Source organism: Lampris incognitus, chromosome 5, assembly GCF_029633865.1.
Source record: "Lampris incognitus isolate fLamInc1 chromosome 5, fLamInc1.hap2, whole genome shotgun sequence".
Taxonomy (NCBI): domain Eukaryota; kingdom Metazoa; phylum Chordata; class Actinopteri; order Lampriformes; family Lampridae; genus Lampris; species Lampris incognitus.
Window position 1 is genome coordinate 56,422,991 of NC_079215.1, and position 19,967 is coordinate 56,442,957.

Consider the following 19,967-nt stretch of genomic DNA (forward strand, 5'->3'; position numbering starts at 1 on the left):
GTCGGCACAAAGGAGCGCCGCTCTCCCCCGCGTAAGGTGACTTTACCCGGCACCCCCCGCAGAGTCTCCTGCGTCGGGAAGGTGAAAATCACGGACCGAGTGTGGATTTGTCGGTCGGCGTTGAAGGAGCCGTCGCCCAGCGTTGAGATGGACCGCCAATAACGTCCCGATCGGGTCGACGCACGTTGCGTCAGCGGAGCGGAGTCCAGTGTGTGTGTGCCATTAACCGCAAGGCGGACGGATCCATCTCCGCGCAGCGTTATGCTGCCTTGACACAGCGTTTATCCGCGTTGCCATTTTCTCGTGATATCGGGTACCAGGTGGCCCCGTCTTGGGCTGCGTTAGACCCGCCATCCCCGCTATTTCTCCCATGCATAGCCTTTGCAGAAGCAAAATGCAGTTTCGGACCGTGCAGGACGTGAAAGTGGTGGACGTGGAGAAGAGGCGCAGTCCGTCTAAACATTACGTGAGTTTCCTTAAATCTGCTCTTCAGCATCCACCTCACTTTTGTCAAAGAGCATCTGGCCTAGACAGTTAGAAGGGGGGGGTCCAACGAGCCCTATTTTAGCCCAACCATGCTCAAGATTGCTGAGAACACTATATATTACTGTCTGCTTGGGTAATAATAATAATAATAATAATAATAATAAGCTAATCTCAGCAATGGCATCACTATTGGCCCAGAGTGTTCCACAGGATGTGGATGGTCTTTGCAGCAGCGCTGTCACAACTCTGAGTTACAGTCAAAAACACCAACGACCTTCCGCTCAGCAGCTCCCTGGGCTATGATAGTCTGAGTAGAACTACCGCGGGTCTGAGTAGAACCACTGCGGGTCTGATAGAACTACTGCGGGTCTGAGTAGAACTACCGCGGGTTTGGGTAGAACTACCGCGGGTCTGAGTAGAACCACTGCGGGTCTGAGTAGAACTACCGCGGGTCTGAGTAGAACCACCGCGGGTCTGAATAGAACTACCGCGGGTCTGAGTAGAACTACCGCGGGTCCTCCCGACGTTGCTTCTCAGGGGGTCTTGTACAAGTCACAGTGAGAGCTACTCGTGTCTGTAAATCAATATCCCCAAGACCTATCCTGGTCGTCCACTGAGGACAAAACTAATTAGATTTGATTCATTGTCTAGCACGAAAGCCATGGCAGCATCACCTTAGATGAAGGACAGTGATTGGTTGCAAGTGCTCTTAACTTATTCCAGATTCTCGTCATTGAGTCCTTGCGCGTATTTACGAGAAGTAACAGCAGCCGGTGCTGAACCAAGGTGGTGCATTGCACTGTGAATAACATGGCGTGCTGAGAAGCGCAGAGAACTCTGTAGGGCTTCGTGGCGTTCTTCAAATCAAGTGTTCTTTCCTGCACACATCAGCTCTCTAGAATTAAGCCTCTAGTGAGCTCTTATTTTGGGCAACGCAAGGTAACAACTGATGTGGGAGACATTTCCAAACGTAGAGCAGGTTCTTTATCAGTGACGTATAATAACCTCTCGCCTGTATGGCGGTCCTAGGTTATGTAACCGGTTATTTTTTTGCCCGGTGCGGGATTCGATCCGTGGTGTACCGCACCACAAGGCGACGTCACTAACCGCTCGGCTAAAGGGTCGGACCCGTTCGCTAGGGACTAACGTGTCTTATTTGTAGTTCACAGTCGTCACCCTCTCCCGGAAGCGCGCCCTCGCGTTTTGTTGTTCCCGCGCTCCGAAGAGACTTCTGAGGGTCTGCACACTTCCGGATCCCACCGCTGCCACCAATGTAACCGGTTATTTTCTTGCCCGGTGTGGGATTCGACCCGGGGTGTACCGCACCACAAGGCGACATCACTAACCGCTCGGCTAAAGGGTCAGACCCGTTAGCTAGGGGCTAACGTGTCTTATTAGTAGTGTAACGTGCATGGATAAGTAGACACGTTGGTCCTTGACTAACGGGTCGGGCCCTTTAGTCGACTGGTTAACGTTGTCGCTTGCGGAGCGGGAGACACAGGTTCGCGTCCCGACCATGGCGACGGTTCTCCCAGACTGCCCCCCGATATTCGCTACAGTAGTTTACAGTTACCTCACACACCGTGGGTGTCCGACATAAGCCCGTTATAACCCGTTTACCGCTGAGAAGTAATGCTTTTCTCACAAGTACTCCGCAGCGCATCATAGCAAATCACTTAAGCAAGACCAGAGTCTTGGGGAAATAAGGTCGTTTCCACGTCTCCCTCGGGGGTGAATGAAGTACTCCGATTCTGATTTCGCAAGCCAGTGACCTTTCCCAACCCAAATTACCCACAATCCCTCTAAAGGGATCATTCGGTGTTTCTTCCTCTGGCGTGCTGCTGGCAGTGGGTTTGCTGGTTGAGAGGAATAAGAGAGACACAAGGCCCCACTGGGGAAGATGCTGCCCATCATGTCTACTTGCTTAGCATATTTAGGCTGTCATAAACCACGTGATAATGCTTTAAGAGAGAAATCTACAACTGCTGCACCGTTGGAGAGAAAAATCCTTTACACAAGATGTGATTTTGTGACCCCCCCCCCCCCATTGTGAATACCTGCATTTTGAAGGAAATTCAAAAGCAATATTTGGGAACATTCGCATGTTTACTCGTGAATTTAACTGGGATAATTAGTGCCTGCCTTGCTGGTTTTAAGTCAGGGTTTTCTGTGGTTGCTGCTGTTTGGTCCTCCTCGTTGGGATTCTGGTCTTGACTTGATAAACCGATCATAGTAAATGACCAGTTTGACAAGAACACAGTTGAGCTCCACACGGCATTACAGTTTCAGCAGCCTCTTGGGTCAAATGATGTGAGAACAGCATCAGCACTCGTCCCGGCCCTCTGTGAGCCTCCTGTCATGTGTCCCGCTCACGAGCCGGACTACAACAGCGGATTGTGGAGGTGCTTTTAGTCCAAGTCTTCCTCTGTCTGGGGAATGGCTGCTGGTTTAGCCGTGGTTCCTACAGCACAGTGAGGTGTCATGTGACATTTTGGGCATTAACCTATCAGTACACACGTTTTTGACTCCGTGGTAACAGTTTGTGTTGCCCAATATGATTCAAGTTGCACCAAAATGTATCACTGCCTGCCAAGGTTGCTCAACAGTCACAAGGCAGGCCTGCATGTACAAGTGGAACACCAAGGCACAAGTTGATCAGTGCCTTTGTAATCACACGTTCTGCGATCCTGTCTGTGAGAAGAACTATAAGACCTTTACTTGCTGTGTCTATATTCTATATTCTGTCTATGTATGTATATATGTATATCCATCCATCCATCCATCCATTATCCCAACTGCTTATCCTGCTCTCAGGATTGCGGGGATGCTGGAGCCTATATACATACATATTATATACTATAATATTACTATTATATGCTATATATATCTTTATCTATCTATCTATCTATCTATCTATCTATCTATCTATATGTATATTCTGTCTATGTATGTATGTATGTATGTGTGTGTGTGTGTGTGTGTGTGTTTGTGTGTGTATATAAATAGCTGTAGGAAAAAACAGTAAAATATAAAAATACAACATCTAATAGAAGTCACATTTGTATCATCTAATGGAGGGAGGAGGAATAATAAAGACATTGGTTTACCCCCCCCCCCCCCATTAGACGATACACATGTGACATTTATTAGATGTTACATTTTTACTGTTTTTTTCCTACAGCTATATATATATATCAACACGGATACAGGAAAGAAGAGACCACTCAACACCATTGACGGTTTCGGAAAAAAATGCTGTGTGTGTATATACACTGCTCAAAAAAATAAAGGGAACACCTAAAAACACAATATAGACCTCGATGAATGAAATATTTCAGCTGAAAATCTTTATTTATTAGACAGAGGAATGTGTTTAGAGCAAAATAACCTAAGAATGATCAATGGAAATCAAAATCATTAGCCCATTAAGGTCTGGATTCAGAATCATACTCAAAATCAAAGGGGAAAATGAGAACATAGGCTGATCCAACTTCTGTGGAAATTCTTCAAGACGATTCAAAATGAGGCTCAGTAGTGTGTGTGGCCTCCACGTGCCTGTATGCACTCCCTACAACGTCTGGGCATGCTCCTGATGAGACGACGGATGGTCTCCTGAGGGATCTCCTCCCAGACCTGGATCAGGGCATCGGTCAACTCCTGGACAGTCTGTGGTGCGACATCGCGTTGGCAGATGGTACGAGACATGATGTCCCAGAGGTGCTCGATTGGATTCAGGTCTGGGGAACGTGCAGGCCAGTCCATAGCATCAATGCCCTCGACATACAGGAACTGCTGACACACTCTGGCCACATGAGGACGAGCATTGTCATGCATGAGCAGGAACCCAGGGCCCACTGCACCAGCATATGGTCTGACAAGGGGTCTGAGGATCTCATCCCGGTACCTAATGGCAGTCAGGGTACCTCTGGCTAGCACGTAGAGGTCTGTACGGCCCTCCAAGGATATGCCTCCCCAGACCATCACTGACCCACCGCCAAACCGGTCATGCTGGAGGATGTTGCAGGCAGCAGAACGTTCTCCACAGCGTCTCCAGACTCTCTCACGTCTGTCACATGTGTTCAGTGTGAACCTGCTCTCATCTGTGAAGAGCACAGGGCGCCAATGGCGAATCTGCCAACCAAGATGTTCTCTGGCAAAGGTCAATCGGGCTGCACAGTGTTGGGCTGTGAGCACAGGCCCCAATTGTGGACGTCGGGCCCTCATACCATCCTCATGCATTCTGTTTCTCACTGTTTGAGCAGAAAGCTGCACATTAGTGGCCTGTTGAAGGTCGTTTTGTAGGGCTCCGGCAGTGCTCCTCCTGTTCCTCCTTGCACAAAGGACCAGATAGCAGTCCTGCTGCGGGGTTGTTGTCCTCCTGCGGCCCCCTCCACGTCTCCTGGTGTACTGGCCTGTCTCCTGGTACCTCCTCCATGCTCTGGACACTGTGCTGGGAGACACATCAAATCTTCTTGCCACAGCACGCATTGATGTGCCATCCTGGATGAGCTGCACTACCTGAGCAACTTCTGTAGGTTGCAGATACCGCCTCATGCCCCCTCTAGCGGTGAGGGCACTAGCAACATGAAAAACTAACCAAAGATCGGCCAGAAAAGATGAGGACAGGCAAATGGTCTGTGGCCACCACCTGCAAATCCATTCCTTTTATAGGGGTTGTCTTGCAAATTGTCTAATTTCCACCAGGTGGAAATTAGACAATTTACCAACAGGTGAAATTGATTCACAAATCAGTGTTGCTTCCTAACTGGACAGGTTGATATCTCAAAAGTGTGATTGACTTGGAGCTACATTGCATTGCTTATGTGTTCCCTTTATTTTTTTGAGCAGTATATATATATATATATATATATATATATATATATATATATATATATATATATTTATATATATTTATATATATTTATATATAAATCATGGGTGCTTTGTAAGCGATGAGATACTAGGCGGCTAACTGCTGTTGAACAATTTAAAAACCAACACCTTTTCTTGCAAGAGAATTCTAACACACAACATTTGAAAATATAGTGTTGTGGATTTTTCTTATCCTTTTAATGGGCCCTTGCCCCAGCAACCTCTGGGAAGAATAATCATCAGACAAATATTGGAGAAAACAGACAATCTTTAATGCATCTGCAGATGGAGAGTCATATAGTCACAGAAGTCAATCTGTGAGGTTGTGCTCTCCCTTGAGCTGGAGGTAGTGGTTTTTTATAGAGCAGTCTGTCGCGTCATACCCTATGTTCCTTGCATTAACCAAGGTGTTGTCTTACTAAGGAATGCAGGAAAACATCTACGTTAATCATGTCCTGTGTCCGGTGTGTTTCTGTGGGTCCGTTGCACCTGTCTTCGCTGCACCGGGCAGTTCCTGGGATGTGGCAACGGGGAGGCAAGCGTGATAACAGTTGGTATGTGGCCCCATCGGAGGCAAGCATAACAGTTGATATGTGTGTCTGCAGTGAGTGAGAAGTTTCATACACACAGAGAAGTGGAAAACTACACAGTACATACGGAGTGCATATGGAGTACATTTTGTACTCCACAATTCCCCCCTTTTGTTCATTATTGAACAACGAGAGCAATAGGTGACATGGAAATAGTGGAAACCAGCACACATATCACGCGCACACAATAATAAAAAGTAACACGCAACTTAGAAATAATACAAATCGGCACACATAACATGCATATACAGAAATTATATACAGACATGAGAACAACCGGAAACGAAAGGTTTAACCAGTGCTCGTCATAAAGTATCATTCAAACGGGGGAGTCGCTGTCATTGGAGGAAGTGTAGGAGGATTCAGAACCGAAGTCCTTGTGGGGGGGGGCGGGGAAGAGGGGAACAGCAGTGGTGGAGAGGAGGGAGACGAAACAAGGTCCCCATCCTGTTGGGCAAGGAGGTGATAATACACGAGCTGAGTAGCAATGAGGCCGCGTATCACACGCCGAACTATGGGCACAATGCAGCAGGTGAGGAGTAGCAGGACACCCAGGAAAAGTGGTGCTGCTTCGGCCAGGCGAGTAAAAGACATCAGGACCCATTATCTGCATCAGCATCTCCGACATGAACTGCACCGGATCTCTACCGGCCGCTCCACCTTCAGGAATGTTCAGTACATGGAGATTGGCCCTCCGAGATCGGTTCTCGAGGTCGTCGATTCGGTCCTGCAGAGACAGGTTTTGGGTTCGGAGCATTTTGATGGTGGACTCAGCTGCAGTTAAACGTCCAAAGTTGTCACTGGTTACAGACTCCACAGAGGCAAGGCGATTTCAGACTCTCAAAGCCAAACCCAAACCTGTGGTCTCCAGAGCTAGGAAGCTGGTGCTAGTCTCATCTAGACAACCAGAGGGTCTTCATGTGTGGAGGATTGGCTGGGCCAGGAGCAGACCACCCTCACCTCCTCTCTCACCCGGAAGCTGACCGGGACACCTTAGAGACCACCCTCACACAGACACGGCTCCTAAAGCCGCGTTATGTGGCGGGTTGCTCTTTGTTCTGTGCAGCCGGGAGGTTGTCTTCCCGTGGAGCATACCCCGGGCCCCTGGACCCGGTACCACGGGAGTGGGGGTGTTACCCAGCTCATCTGGAGGAGGGGGAGGAGCAGGTGGTGACAATATCTGGAGGGAGAAACTTTCAGAGAGAAACTGCACAACACTGAAAACACTGTCATTCTAGGATCCTGAAGATTCGTAGTCAACTTGATTCAGTGTTCTTCAGATACTTCCGCTATGATCCAGGTTCGTATCCGTTTGCTTCTTATGAGGTAAAAAATCAAAGAAAACTGTACAGAAGAAGGCTCACAACCGTTCTAGATTTCAATTCCTCAAAATCAAAGAAAACTGTACAGAAGAAGGCGCACAACCATTCTAGATTTCAATTCCTCATTCCCACTACCCCTCGTTTTACACAAGAACAGAACACATTGTGTCAACCCATTTAACCATGAAGAACAAAAATGAAATTAGGATATGATCAGTTTGTATGTTAGTTGTTAGTAAACCACAAACAATTTCAAGCAGTGAAATGAATCTGACTTTCATTTCATCCAAGCTGTTTACAAATGTTCTGAAGTCTGTAATGTTGTAGTTATCTGAAATAAATTCTATTTAAAACTAAAACAGACGAGGGATAATAAAGATAGTTGTTGTCTCAGATCCTGAACGTCCAAATAAAACCTAAATTAATAAAATCATAAGGTATCTTGTAAATCATTGAAACAATGAGCTGTTTGAAGACAAGAAACAAATGCCCCCCACCTTAACTAAATGAAACAACAAGAAGCCCCTTTCAAGGCCCCAAAAAGAGGGGCGGTGGGGTTTCAAAGGAAAGAAACACTCAATGAACAATACAAAGAAATTGATGTACCCAGCCAAAACCAAATAAATCAAACCAAAAATGAGTCTTATGAGGAGGCTCAAACTCATGGTAAAAAATAACACAAACATAGCCGTAGCATAAACATTTAAAACACATGACTCAGTAGGTTTCATTCATATTCAAATAAAATGTAATTGTCCTCCACACAAGAAATTGTCAAAGAAATGAATACCCTCTAAAAAAAAAAATCCTAAAATTCACACCTTAGTGTTGAAAAACAAAACAAGTTCAATTTAACACAGAGGTAAGTCAACATAAAACAAATGAAGCAATGGATGTCTTCTAATGGAAAGAAAAACAACAGCTTAACAACATAACTGTGGTGTACATTGTCCCTGTTACTCTCAAGGCAACCCCCCATCCCCCCAAGGTGTGAAGTGGGTAGGCAGTTGGTTCCCACCAGTTATTCTTAAAAATCTCAGTAACAGAAAGAAAAACAGAATAAATAAAATGAAAATATTGCAACTGTGGCGTTGGACATAACAGAGTTCTGCTTAACAGTTCAGAAAATGAAACAGGAACAGGAAATCCTTCGGTTTAGGGGAATCCTAAGAGAAGTGAGGACAGGATCAACTTAAAGTGAAAAATACACCACAAAAACTTTTTCAATGTAAAAAAACAAAAAAACAAATGGATATATCACATTTTAAATGAGGTACCTCAGAAAGAAAAGAAATAGATTTCTTGAAAGGATTTGAATAATCAATGCTTCAGGTCGGTGACTTTCTAAAGCCAGTTGTTAATCAAACAGGAACAAAAACAGGGTTGGGTCTGGTACGGATGCTAAACGAGGTGGTCTCCGAAAAACCCCTCTCACACCCCAATTGTCAGGAAAACAAAAGGTTTGGAAGAGCCAAAACAAAACCTCCCCCAGCTTTTATATCCCCATTTAAGCCACTCTCAAGGACTTGCAACTTCTGAACAACACAAAATGGCCAGACGGACAAACACCACAGAACAAACTATGAACACACACACAGACAGACAAGTCATGTCAAACACAGAAGCCAGTCAGGGTCAGTCAAGGTGCGGTTTGGTACCAATGGTTTCATGTCATAGTCCTCTGTAGCTTTTCTCTTTCCCTACTTTCACGCTCTTTCTCCCACATTCCCAACATTCTTCCTTGCTCTGCCACATACTCCAACCATGTTGTAGGAATCTTTTCCCTTTCTAAGACCTTCGCTTTTCCCTTTTCCATGGACTGTCGGACTTCCATTAGTTTATTCTTGCTCAAAGTTCCTTCAACAGGAAACCCATGATCCTGTATCCAGTCTAAAACATGTTTTACCGAGTCTTCACCATATTTCCTTATCATTATCTGGTAGATCGCACCCTCCATATCTATCGGGGGCAGTTTACTGCCCTTGTTTCTTTTCTTTTTCTTTTTTTTTTCCTCCTAGTTTTTTTTTCTTTACTTAATCCTACCAGGTAACCACTCTGATTAGTGCGAGACCGAGGGTAAACAGCCGCATTATTATCGTCAGTGCACGACCTCATACGCGTTTTAAATGATCATTTTATCATTTAAAGAATCCTGCTTACCCGTGCGATGAATCTCCCAGGGTTTTGCTGAGGAATCTCGGCGACACCGACCAAACGGACCACCCGCCTCTCCCTTTCTTCCTCTCAAACCTGCTGAGGTTATTGGGAGATCGGTGACTATGTCCTCGTCCCGAGATGATCAGTCAGCCGGTTGTCCGTTGGCGAGCGACGTGAGATCCCACTTCTGACACCAAATTGTTGTGGATTTTTCTTATCCTTTTAATGGGCCCTTGCCCCAGCAACCTCTGGGAGGAATAATCATCGGACAAATATTGGAGCAAACAGAGAATCTTTAATGCATCTGCAGATGGAGAGACATATAACCACAGAAAAGTCAGTCTGTGAGGATGTGCTCTCACTTGAGCTGGAGGTAGTGGTTTTTTATAGAGCAGTCCGTCGCCTCATACCCTATGTTCCTTGCATTAACCAAGGTGTTGTCTTACAGAGGAATGCAGGAAAACATCTACGTTAATCATGTCCTGTGTCCGGTGTGTTTCTGTGGGTCCGTTGCACCTGTCTTCGCTGCACCGGGCAGTTCCTGGGATGCGGCAACGGGGAGGCAAGCGTGATAACAGTTGGTATGTGGCCCCATCGGAGGCAAGCATGATAACATTTGGTATGTGTGTCTGCAGTGAGTGAGAAGTTTCACAATAGATATGTACTGTAAGTTGTGTGTAGTACAATAATAGGGCTGTGGGTAACCAAAATCATCAGTTGACAAGATAACACTTTTAATGGCTTGGCTTTTGTTACCTTTTGAGATAAGGTTCAATGAATTTATTTATTTGTGATTTATTTTGCTATTTGCTTGGTGATTTATGTATTTTTTTAACGTGGACACATAGCAATTCAGCAATGCACTCGTCCCGGAGACTTGTTCTGACATGGTGCAGAACTGGTTTCCTTCACCAGGCAGAGCAGTGCTGCAGGTTCTGGGCCACTAGCTAGCTAGTAGCGACCGTTCCGTCCATACAGCTGACGCCAGCGAGGCACAGCCGAGTGTAGTGGGAGCCTTTTCACGGCCAAACTGAGCAGCTCGGCTGTGTTTTGGGGCAGTTGTGTCTCACCAGTCCAGCCCGTGGCCTAGTTTCCCCGGCTAGCTCCTCACGCACCAGGCTCCCTAACTGTGAGAAGAAACCGGAGAGGTTAAGAGATGGAGGGGAGGGAGGGCGGAGGGGTGAGAGGGAAAAGGAAGAGAGAGAGAGAGAGAGAGAGAGTGAGGGCGAGCGAGAGAGAGAGAGAGAGAGAGAATCTGTGACGCCCATTGAATCCCATTGAATCTTGCTCGTTCTCCTTGTGAAAGCAGCTGGAAAAGCTTATCTGCTGAGAGAGGGGGCATGAGAGCCCGGGCTTTGTCGTACGGAAGTGCTGGTTGGGCCATGGGGGGAGAGCTGGGCGGCTGCTCAGCAAACATGCAGGACACACATGAAACCCCCCTCTGTCTCGGTGAAACAGTGTGCTCCTCCCGTTGGAGGTGAACAGAAAGCAAGGTTAGATATGGCCGTATTTACTTAAAGCCTCTTTTGCCCTGACGAGTCCTGGTCCCGTGGCACTTCGTTTTCTCGAGACCCCCGTGTGCTGCTGCAGTGCAGACCAGAGGCCGATCATGTTACTTAGCCCCATAGCACAACCCAACCCAACTCAAGTCGCTTTTATTTGTGTCGCCCATTATCACACATTACAGATGTGTCTCACACAACATCCTGTCCTCAGACCCTCGCCTCGGATAAGGAACAACCCCCTAAAAAAAACCCTTTAACAGGGAGAAAAACTAGGAAGAAACCTCAGGGAGAGCGAGAGAGGAGGGATCTCTCTCTCCCAAGACGGACAACGTGCAATGCATGTTGTGTTCACACAATTTACACAATACAACACTGAACGGGGATAACACAATTATAACGGGATCATACGATATATGAAGAATATGATGAGGAGGATGCCAAGCGGTGTCCAGATGCCACCGGAACAGCCCGGGACCCGAGCCACGCGACCACCATCACCATGTAGACCTGACAGGAGGACAGACCACACATCCACACAGGGGAGACTCACATCACACCAGTCACACACACGGGAGAAGAGACAAGGACACACATTGGTGACACGTCGGAGTGAGAGAAGGATATAACGTTGAGACAGGATGGGGATTTATGCGATCCTGAGGCGTATTTGTAATTCGTGATATTGGGCTACACAAATAAAATTGGCTTGACTTGGTCGGCGGTTTGGATAATGGATGGGCGGATATCGAAACTACTCAAACATCAATTAGCCTGTCAAACACAGAGTCATATCTGAGTGAGAAGGGTCCCTGTTTGCTAAGGCTTCACCCCAAAACCGGGGCGTCCATGTTGCACGTGGGTTTGTGATGCCGGGGTCTCAGGATGAACCATTGTTTGGCAGAGTTTAAAAGGCTACATGGTCTAACAGGATGGAAGGCAGGACTCCAGGGCTGTGTGTGCGTGTGTGTGTGTGTGTGTGTGTGTGTGTGTGTGTGTGTGTGTGTGTGTGTGTGTGTGAGGAAGTCAGTGAAGTCATTGTGCGCGGTGCTGTTGGTGGAGTCCTCATGCTGTCACCGATCCCGCCAGAGGCCATGGCTGTGTTTGTGTGCGTCTTCAACCGAGTGCTTGACTCAGACAGCAGATGTTGTCTTTGTGTCGCGATTTACCGCAATTTCACGGACACGTTGGGAATTGTTTTCCTGTGTCTGACGCAAGATTTGGCTTCTGATCATGGACATCTTTTTACGGGAGCCTTAAGCTCCCTACGGCGGTGTAGAAACAAAAGCGAGACGTCTCCCGCGCTTTCCCCTCTGCCTCCTCCCAGAAGCTCACTTTAGAGAGAGTGAAAATGACCTGCCCCCCCCCCCCCACCGCTCTCATCAACTGCTTGCTATTGCACAAATGATTGCATCGTTTAAGGGCAGCTGTGTAGCACAGTTGGACAGACACACGCGTGCCATGTGTGGCATGGTGTGTGGCATCATGTGTGGCATGGTGTGTGGCATCATGTGTGGCATGGTGTGTGGCATCATGTGTGGCATCATATGTAGCATCATGTATGGCATGGTGTGTGGCATCATGTGTGGCATGGTGTGTGGCATCATGTGTGGCATGGTGTGACACACTCAGCACTGACTGACTTCTTCATGGGAACAGGAGCTGGTCACTAAGCTGCTGCTGCTGTACCTGCAGCCTGGTCTGCTGTGCTGCATCTCTGTACCACTTAGCGTAGCTTAGCCAGTCTTGGTCCAGAATGTGTCTGTGTGTGTAAGAGATAAAAGGAGCGGAAGGAAGAGGGAGAAAGGCGGTGGATAAAGTAACAACACAGAAAGTGGGGGGGGGGGAGTAAAGGTTGGAGGGAGTTAGCGATGTGGAGTTTGGATGACTGTTAATCTGCAAAATTAGTTAAAAAAGATACAGTCTGTGTAACCAGGCTAGAATTTTCCTTTCTTTCTTTCGGACTAGTTGAAAACGTGTGTGTGTGTGTGTGTGTGTGTGTTTGTGCGTGCGTGTGTGCGTGCGTGTGACCCCGAGGCTTCTGTGGGTGGGAAGCGATGTGAAAGATGGGAATTTGCTGTGCGAGAACAGCAGCCAGTGGAGGGGAGTGGGGAAGGCAGCGGGGAGGGGGGGCGAGGTGGATGAAAGATGGATGGCGCATGAAAGATGGATGGTGGCTGGTTAGCCGTTAATAAAGGGGGACGTTTTGGCAGTGATTACACAAACCCACTCCAAAGCTTTTCCGTAGACCCGCTGCCAAAAGCATTGAATGAAACTGCCGTTAGAGAAAGAATCACACCAGTCACATTTGGTTGGCTATGTAGACACATTTGTCAGTATTCATTGCCATGTATTAACTTCTTTTACAAGACTAATATGGTGTATTACGACTTTTGACAATAAGGACTGACTCCTGGACGTGGTTAGCCTGGTTGTGGCGGCATCGGGACAGCCCTCCCAGCTTCATGCCAATAGACTTTCCAGCCATTGACCTTTTTTTGCAGCCATCTCCGTATAAAAGAGTGTGTGGTGTGTGGTGTGTGGTGTGTGTGTGTGTCTGTTTTATACGTTACTTTAAATAAGACGTTTTAGGCGGGGTTCAGTGCATTTAGTGGCGAGGGCCCACATGCTCTGCTGGCCAACACCGCCGCGCGCCCTTCTTCTTCTTCTTCCCCGCTTCTTCTTCTTCCCTTGAACAACCGTGACAGCAGGACTCGGCTCTCCTCTCACACCGTAAGTTCTTCGGTCCATTCTACAACAATTTGTACTCGTCTGCGTGTGCTGTGCTCAGGACGCGTATTGTGTACGGGTTTGTGTCGGCATCCACGACGGCGTTAAAAAGAGCTAGCATAAAGGGAGCTAGCCTAAGGGAGCTAGCATAAAGGGAGCTAGCATAAGGGAGCTAGCCGTGAATACATGTGTGCGCCATGTGTTCACAGCTAGCTCAGCAGAACACGGTGTAATTACATCTGCTACGTGTTCCGTCACAGGGCTGCCATGTTTGTCTCTTATCTCTTATTGTATGCGTGAGTAAGGCGTGTGTTTTCCCCGTGTGCGTCCTCTGTGGGAATAACAGACGTACGAGGCTTTCGCTGCTTTCTGGGACGCCGAAGCCTCGTTGAAGCCCCCCCCCGCCTCGTTTCCACGCTCCCTGGTGGTGTTGGTGCATTTTTTTGTTCTTTCCTTTTCTTATCGGGCTTTGGAAACAGCCGACATGTCAGTCATCTCTATAAAGGGCTGACTTGTGCCGCGGGATAAACATCTGACGTTTCAAGAGAGGAAGTCCACCTCTGAACCAGGGAGAGAACCGCACATCCGATTGATGGCGATGCCTTGAAACGACCGCGTGGCTTTTGGGGAAGTGCTTTGAACACGTTACCCCAAGTCATACAATAAACCAGCTCATGGACAGTACTGGGACACTGATCTGAACGGACCGAGAGGAAAAATCTTGAAAATGGGTTTCACGTGTCATACAACAGGAACAAGCTGTTATATGAGAGACGATTAAAAAGACGAATCCCTTAATAACATTAAAGCCACCCATCGTATAAAACACAAGTAAGTGGTAATTGTCATCAGTGTTACACGTGCTCTCCTGCTGCCTCATACAGATGGCATTGAATTATGAATCAGCCTCCTTGTGGTTTTTTTTTAGTCCTCCGTGTCCTTTTCAGCTGTTACCGCCTTCCTTGTTCCAGATGCAGACACCCTACATTTACATTTACATACCAGCCCGACCTACTTTACTATGCTGATGTTGTGATTTTTCAGCTGAACGTGAAGCTCCACAGAAATGTTAGAAGCAGTGTTTCCCAGGAGTACAAATCGCTTTCTACCAAGTACACATCGCCTCTTCGCCCTAATTTTACTGCACGCTGGAGTTGTAGAAATGTGGTATTTGTATTTGTCCAGATGTGCTTACTGAGCCAGAGTACCTCGCTGCCACCCAGGAGATGGACGTTTTCCTCATGCTTCCACGCCAGATCATTTGTCCACATGCCCACAAACATGTGACGTTGGGAACATGTCAGATGTTCACGTTATGTTCATGAACCGCTTAAATGACTTTTTTTTTTGAATTTGTCAAGTCAGCTCATCCTTCATTTTATTTTGTGGATTATATCATTCGTTGATTGATAAATTTTGGGTTGTTTCCTTGCCGACACTGGACGAGGCTTTTCCTTGTTCTCCAAATGTTAAATTCAGGATATGTTGGCTCAGCTCGGCACTGGTGACTGGGTGTACATGAGGTATGAGTCAGCCCGTAAAACATTAGCTGTTTTAGATGTTGTGGAAATATTTGCCAGTCGTCTTAATGACAAGATGGAAAACCTCCTTAGGTGTCAAAATACTTAGATTTTCAGCCCTAAGCACACGTTGCACAGGATCGAGTGTTGGTTCTCTGATAAGTTTAAATCGAGGAATGATGTTTGCCACTGTTTAGTTGATTCACATGATGCTGCAGCAGTCTGTATTGTCACGATTTACTGCCTATTTTGGGTTAATGCAGACTATTTTGGGGAACTGGGAGGGTATTAGGTTCAAATGTGATATTTTGGGTGTGGGTTGACTGTGACATTTAACTTTCCACTGGTTGCCATCATCGCCCCATCTGCCCTTGGGCCTCAGATCTTTTACAAAGTTCACGTCTTCCAGGCTGGCTTCCAACTTGTACCTCAGCCTAAGTGAGGTTTTGCTCCACAGTCGAGTTAAGTGAGGCATGATGGGGCAGTGGTACCCCAGCATACTTTAAAGGTCAGAGGAGTTTATAGAACGCACACACCCACTGGAGCTGGAGAAGCCATCCCACAAATGTGTGTACATATACCACTACTACTGCTACACACACACACACACACACACAGTGTAGTTTCTAGTAATGTTTGCACATGGGCACATAGGTATACAACACAAGTTCTGGGCTGGCTTCTTCAGCCACTCGGAGGCACATCATGTCAGTTAGATAAGTTCATATATATGTGGTCTGGTGTGCACTACCAGCATGGACATATTTCGGGTATTTGTGGATTAGTGGCAGTGAAGTCAAGTCTATCCACTTACGTCAAGCTCCGGGTCCAGACAGACTGCCCAGAGGGGGTGCTTCAATCACCGTCTCCACCACCCTAACTTTTCCTTTTTTAAATAACTTTCAACCTCTCTTTTAGTGGTGCTTTGGCGATGAGAGCTCTTCCTCAAGATGGGTTGGCTATATTTATGAATGCTTGTTGTGCAGTTACAGTTATAAAGACACAGACTCAGTTTACAGTGCCTGCACAATTAAGTGTAAAATATTGTGAGTTTGCACCTCAGCTGTACTCTGGGGGAGCACTTTTATTGTCAAGCGCCTATGCTAATTGTCCATGTGGCACCCTACCGTGCTATGTACACATGTTTAACGCTGCTGGTAGCTGGCCCAGTCACTTGATTTGCATGGGAGGGAACGGGGTTGCAGTGGCTCCTTCCCAGCTATTGCTGGGTTTCTTCCAGCGGCAATAAGACCTTCAGCCGTTGGCTTTTTTTGTGCAGCCTCACTCACCCTCATTCATTTCAGCTCTGCTCAGACTGCTCTTGGCGAGTAGCAAGGGCTCCAGCGTGAATCACAAGATCAGTAAGAAAGATGAGGAGGAGTAGAAATGGCTCATTGGCGAGACGCGTGTGTTTTGGTTTTATTTAAATACTGTCTGTAATGTAACTGGAAATTGATTCTGTCTTCACCTCTGCTCGGTGATGAGACGATTTCTTTTTGTATGCTTTTGGAAGTCCAGTAAAGTGAGTAGGCTACTTGCCAGATGTGAGCAGGTTGTGATGGATAGATTGTCCCTGTTGAGTTGTGGCTGAGAACAATGGGCTTTTTCCAAGCCCCAACTCTTGGTGGGTTTGTCTCTGTGTCTTTAATAACAGCATATTTAAAATAATTGAAGTGGACAGGGAGTATTGGTCAAACATATTACCGCCCTAGCATACTTCCAAAATAATCCCTTTCATCTTTACCATCCAAAGCTTTGGGCCTCATTCATTAATCATTTATAAGTACAAATGTGTGCTTACACACCCATGGAATATTTTAGCCCTGAGTTTTGTCTCAGAGACCACGGCAGAACCTGGTAACCCCTGAATTTAGACATCAACTGGCTAACGCTGATGTCTTTGCAAGCCTGGCTGATGGCTCGATGCAAGAGGTAGACAATAGATGGTAGGGGGAAGGAATTACAAAATAACCATCAGGCTTTGCTTCTGACTGTCAGACAATCTTGAGCGGTAAAAAAATTCCATGGGTGTGTAAGAACAAATTTGTGTGTACGAAGGATTGATGAATGAGGCCCATTGTGAGGGACAAATTATCTGCTGGATTAATTTCTCAACCAGAGGAGGCTTGCTCTTAGGAACTTTAGGAAATTTCCAGGCCTCTAGAGACGTTTCTTACACTGACGAGCCAAAACATTAAAACCACCTGCCCAGTATGCTGTTGGTCTTCCCATGTGCCATCATAACAGCACGGACCCACCAAGGCATGGACTTTACAAGACCCCTGAAGGTGTCCTGTGGTATCTGGCACCAAAACAATAACAGCAGATCCCTCAAGACCTATAAGATACGAGATGGAGCTGCTGCGGATCAGACTTGTCGGTCCAGCGCATCCCACAAATGCTCAATTGGATTGAGATCTGGAAAATTTGGAGGCCAGGGCAACATCTTGAACACGTCATCATGTGCCTCAAACCATTCCTGAACAATTTGTGCAGTGTGGCGGGGCGTATTATCCTGCTGAAAGAGGCCACAGGTATCATGTCATACTATTGACCTTTCGCAAAGTCCCACCCCCCTTAGTTACTGTTGCTATGCCCGTCAAGCATTTCAGAACTATCCAGGAAGTAGCCGGAAAACACCAAAACATGAAGGAAGAAATCAGCGCATTGTGTGGGTAAAAGTAACAGTAATAATACGTTAGCTGTATTAGCTATCAATACTAGCTAGTAGCAAGCTTAGCTTGGAGCAGAGAGGTATTTTTGTTGATTTTGGATGGATTAAGCTGGCCATGGGGTCTGCTATACTGCCAAATCTATTGCCGACATTGCGCTTCTTGCGTTCTGGGTTTCGGGAAGGGAAAGAAAATTACGCTCCCTCCAAACCTTTCACATATCTAGTATCCGATCTGCAGATCCCATAGGCACACCGTTTCAGCATTTTGTTGTGTGTTTGAAAGCTTGACGGACCGTTGCTAAGGTAGGATTGGACAAGCACCGTTCTGGGGCGGTACTTTGCGAAAGGTCAATTGCCATGAAGGGGTGTACCTGGTCTGCAACAATGTTTAGGTAGGTGGCACGTGTCAAGTTGATGTCCACATGAATGGCCGGAGCCAGGGTTTCCCAGCAAAATTGCTCAGAGCATCACACTCCCTCCACTGGCTTTCATCTTCCCACAGTGCATCCTGGTGCCATCACTTCTGCAGGTAAACGGCACACAGGTACACCCCCATCCATGTGATCTAAAAGAGAACAGCACTCACCAGACCGGGTGACCTTCTTCCACTGCTCCAAGGTCCAGCTCTGATGCTCACGTGCCCATTGTAAGCACTTTCAACAGTGGACAGAGGTCACCATGGACACTGTTATGGACGCAGCCCCATACGCAGCAGGGTGTGATTCTCTGTGTGCTGTGACACATTCCTCCCATAACCGTCATTAACATTTTCCGTGACTTGTGCCATGGTAGACTTTCTGTCGGTTTGGACCAGATGGGAAAGCCTTTGTTGCCCTCATGCATTGATGAGCCTTGGGCGCCCAACACCTGTCACCGGTTTGTGGTTTGTCCCTCCTCGGACCACTGTCAGTAGGTACTCACCAGGAGCACCCAATAAGCCTTGCCATTTCAGAGACGCTCTGACCCAGTCGTATGGCCATAACGATTTGGCCCTTGTCAAAGTCATTTACGTCTTTACTGCTGCCCATTTCTCCTGCATGCAACAGGTTGACGACGAGAACTGATGGTTCACTTCCCATCTAATCTACCCAGACCTTGACATGTGCCCCTATTTGGAGATAATCAGCGTTAATTGGTTCACCTGTGAGTGGTCATAATGTTTTGGCTCATCAGTGTATGTTCCGTCAGATTAAAGATGATAGTGGCATTAAATTACCCCCTCCTAATCTTATCCTCTCTTACCCTTGAATTTGTTACCTCAGCCAAAGGGTAGGGGCCAGAAGGTTGATATGTTGAGGGAAGCAGGATGAGATCCCCACCTCTCATAAAATGTCAGACGCTGGCAGATTTACGAATGGATTTAAATCAGCTTTGACATCTCATTCGCACCCATGCATACAGTGTGTGTGTGTGTGTGTGTGCGTGTGTGTGTGCGTGTGCATTTGTGTATCTTTGGCTTGTTCAGCCTCTCACCAGCGTGTAAGGCGTATTAGATGTGGACTTGTTCCTAGTTAATCTGTTGTTTCAACACTGTACCTTATTTCTTGGCAGGTGTATCTCATCAATGTCACCTACTCTGACAGCACCTCCCACATCATCTACAGAAGGTACAGCAAATTCTTCGACCTACAGGTAACCCTCACACACACACACTCACACCGCCATGCTTACTCGCTTTTATTTTTAATGAAAAGCCTTGTTTTTGCAACACTGTCCAATTTCAAACTTGTCAGCATTATGCTCTTCTGGTGCTGTTTCTTGTGGATGAATAACCAGGGCCTTGTGACCATCCACAAACCGTGGTTGTCTCCATTTATCTGTGCTGTCTCTCCTCCACACCTCATTGAATCAGTGTGTGTGGGTAATTGGGTTGGGGAACAGGGGAGACATGGTTTGTATTCCTTAAGCTAGTGGAGATGCAGCAGTGTGCAGCATCCCTCCTCCGCCTCATCACTCGTGCTGGTACCCTGACACACAACATCTGTGGTAGAACAAAGGTTGTTGCAGCTGATGTAACATTTGTTGGTAAAGTTCTTTAACAAGATGCCCTCTTTGTAAGCCACAGCAGCTTAACGTCTTCTTCATACTCGCCGCTGGCTGCCTTCTTGTCCTGC

At 46.9% G+C, this 19,967-nt stretch overlaps 1 protein-coding gene across 1 annotated transcript in view; it reads left to right on the forward strand.

Moving 5' to 3' along the window:
• The first annotated feature begins 362 nt into the window (after positions 1-362).
• The window catches only part of sh3pxd2aa (SH3 and PX domains 2Aa), a 193,069-nt gene continuing 173,464 nt past the window's right edge, over positions 363-19,967 (forward strand). The window contains exons 1-2 of the mRNA XM_056279980.1: positions 363-466; positions 19,405-19,485. Coding sequence (XP_056135955.1) covers positions 371-466; positions 19,405-19,485 — 177 coding nt within the window. The 5' untranslated portion in view covers positions 363-370. The remainder of the gene's footprint in view (positions 467-19,404; positions 19,486-19,967) is intronic.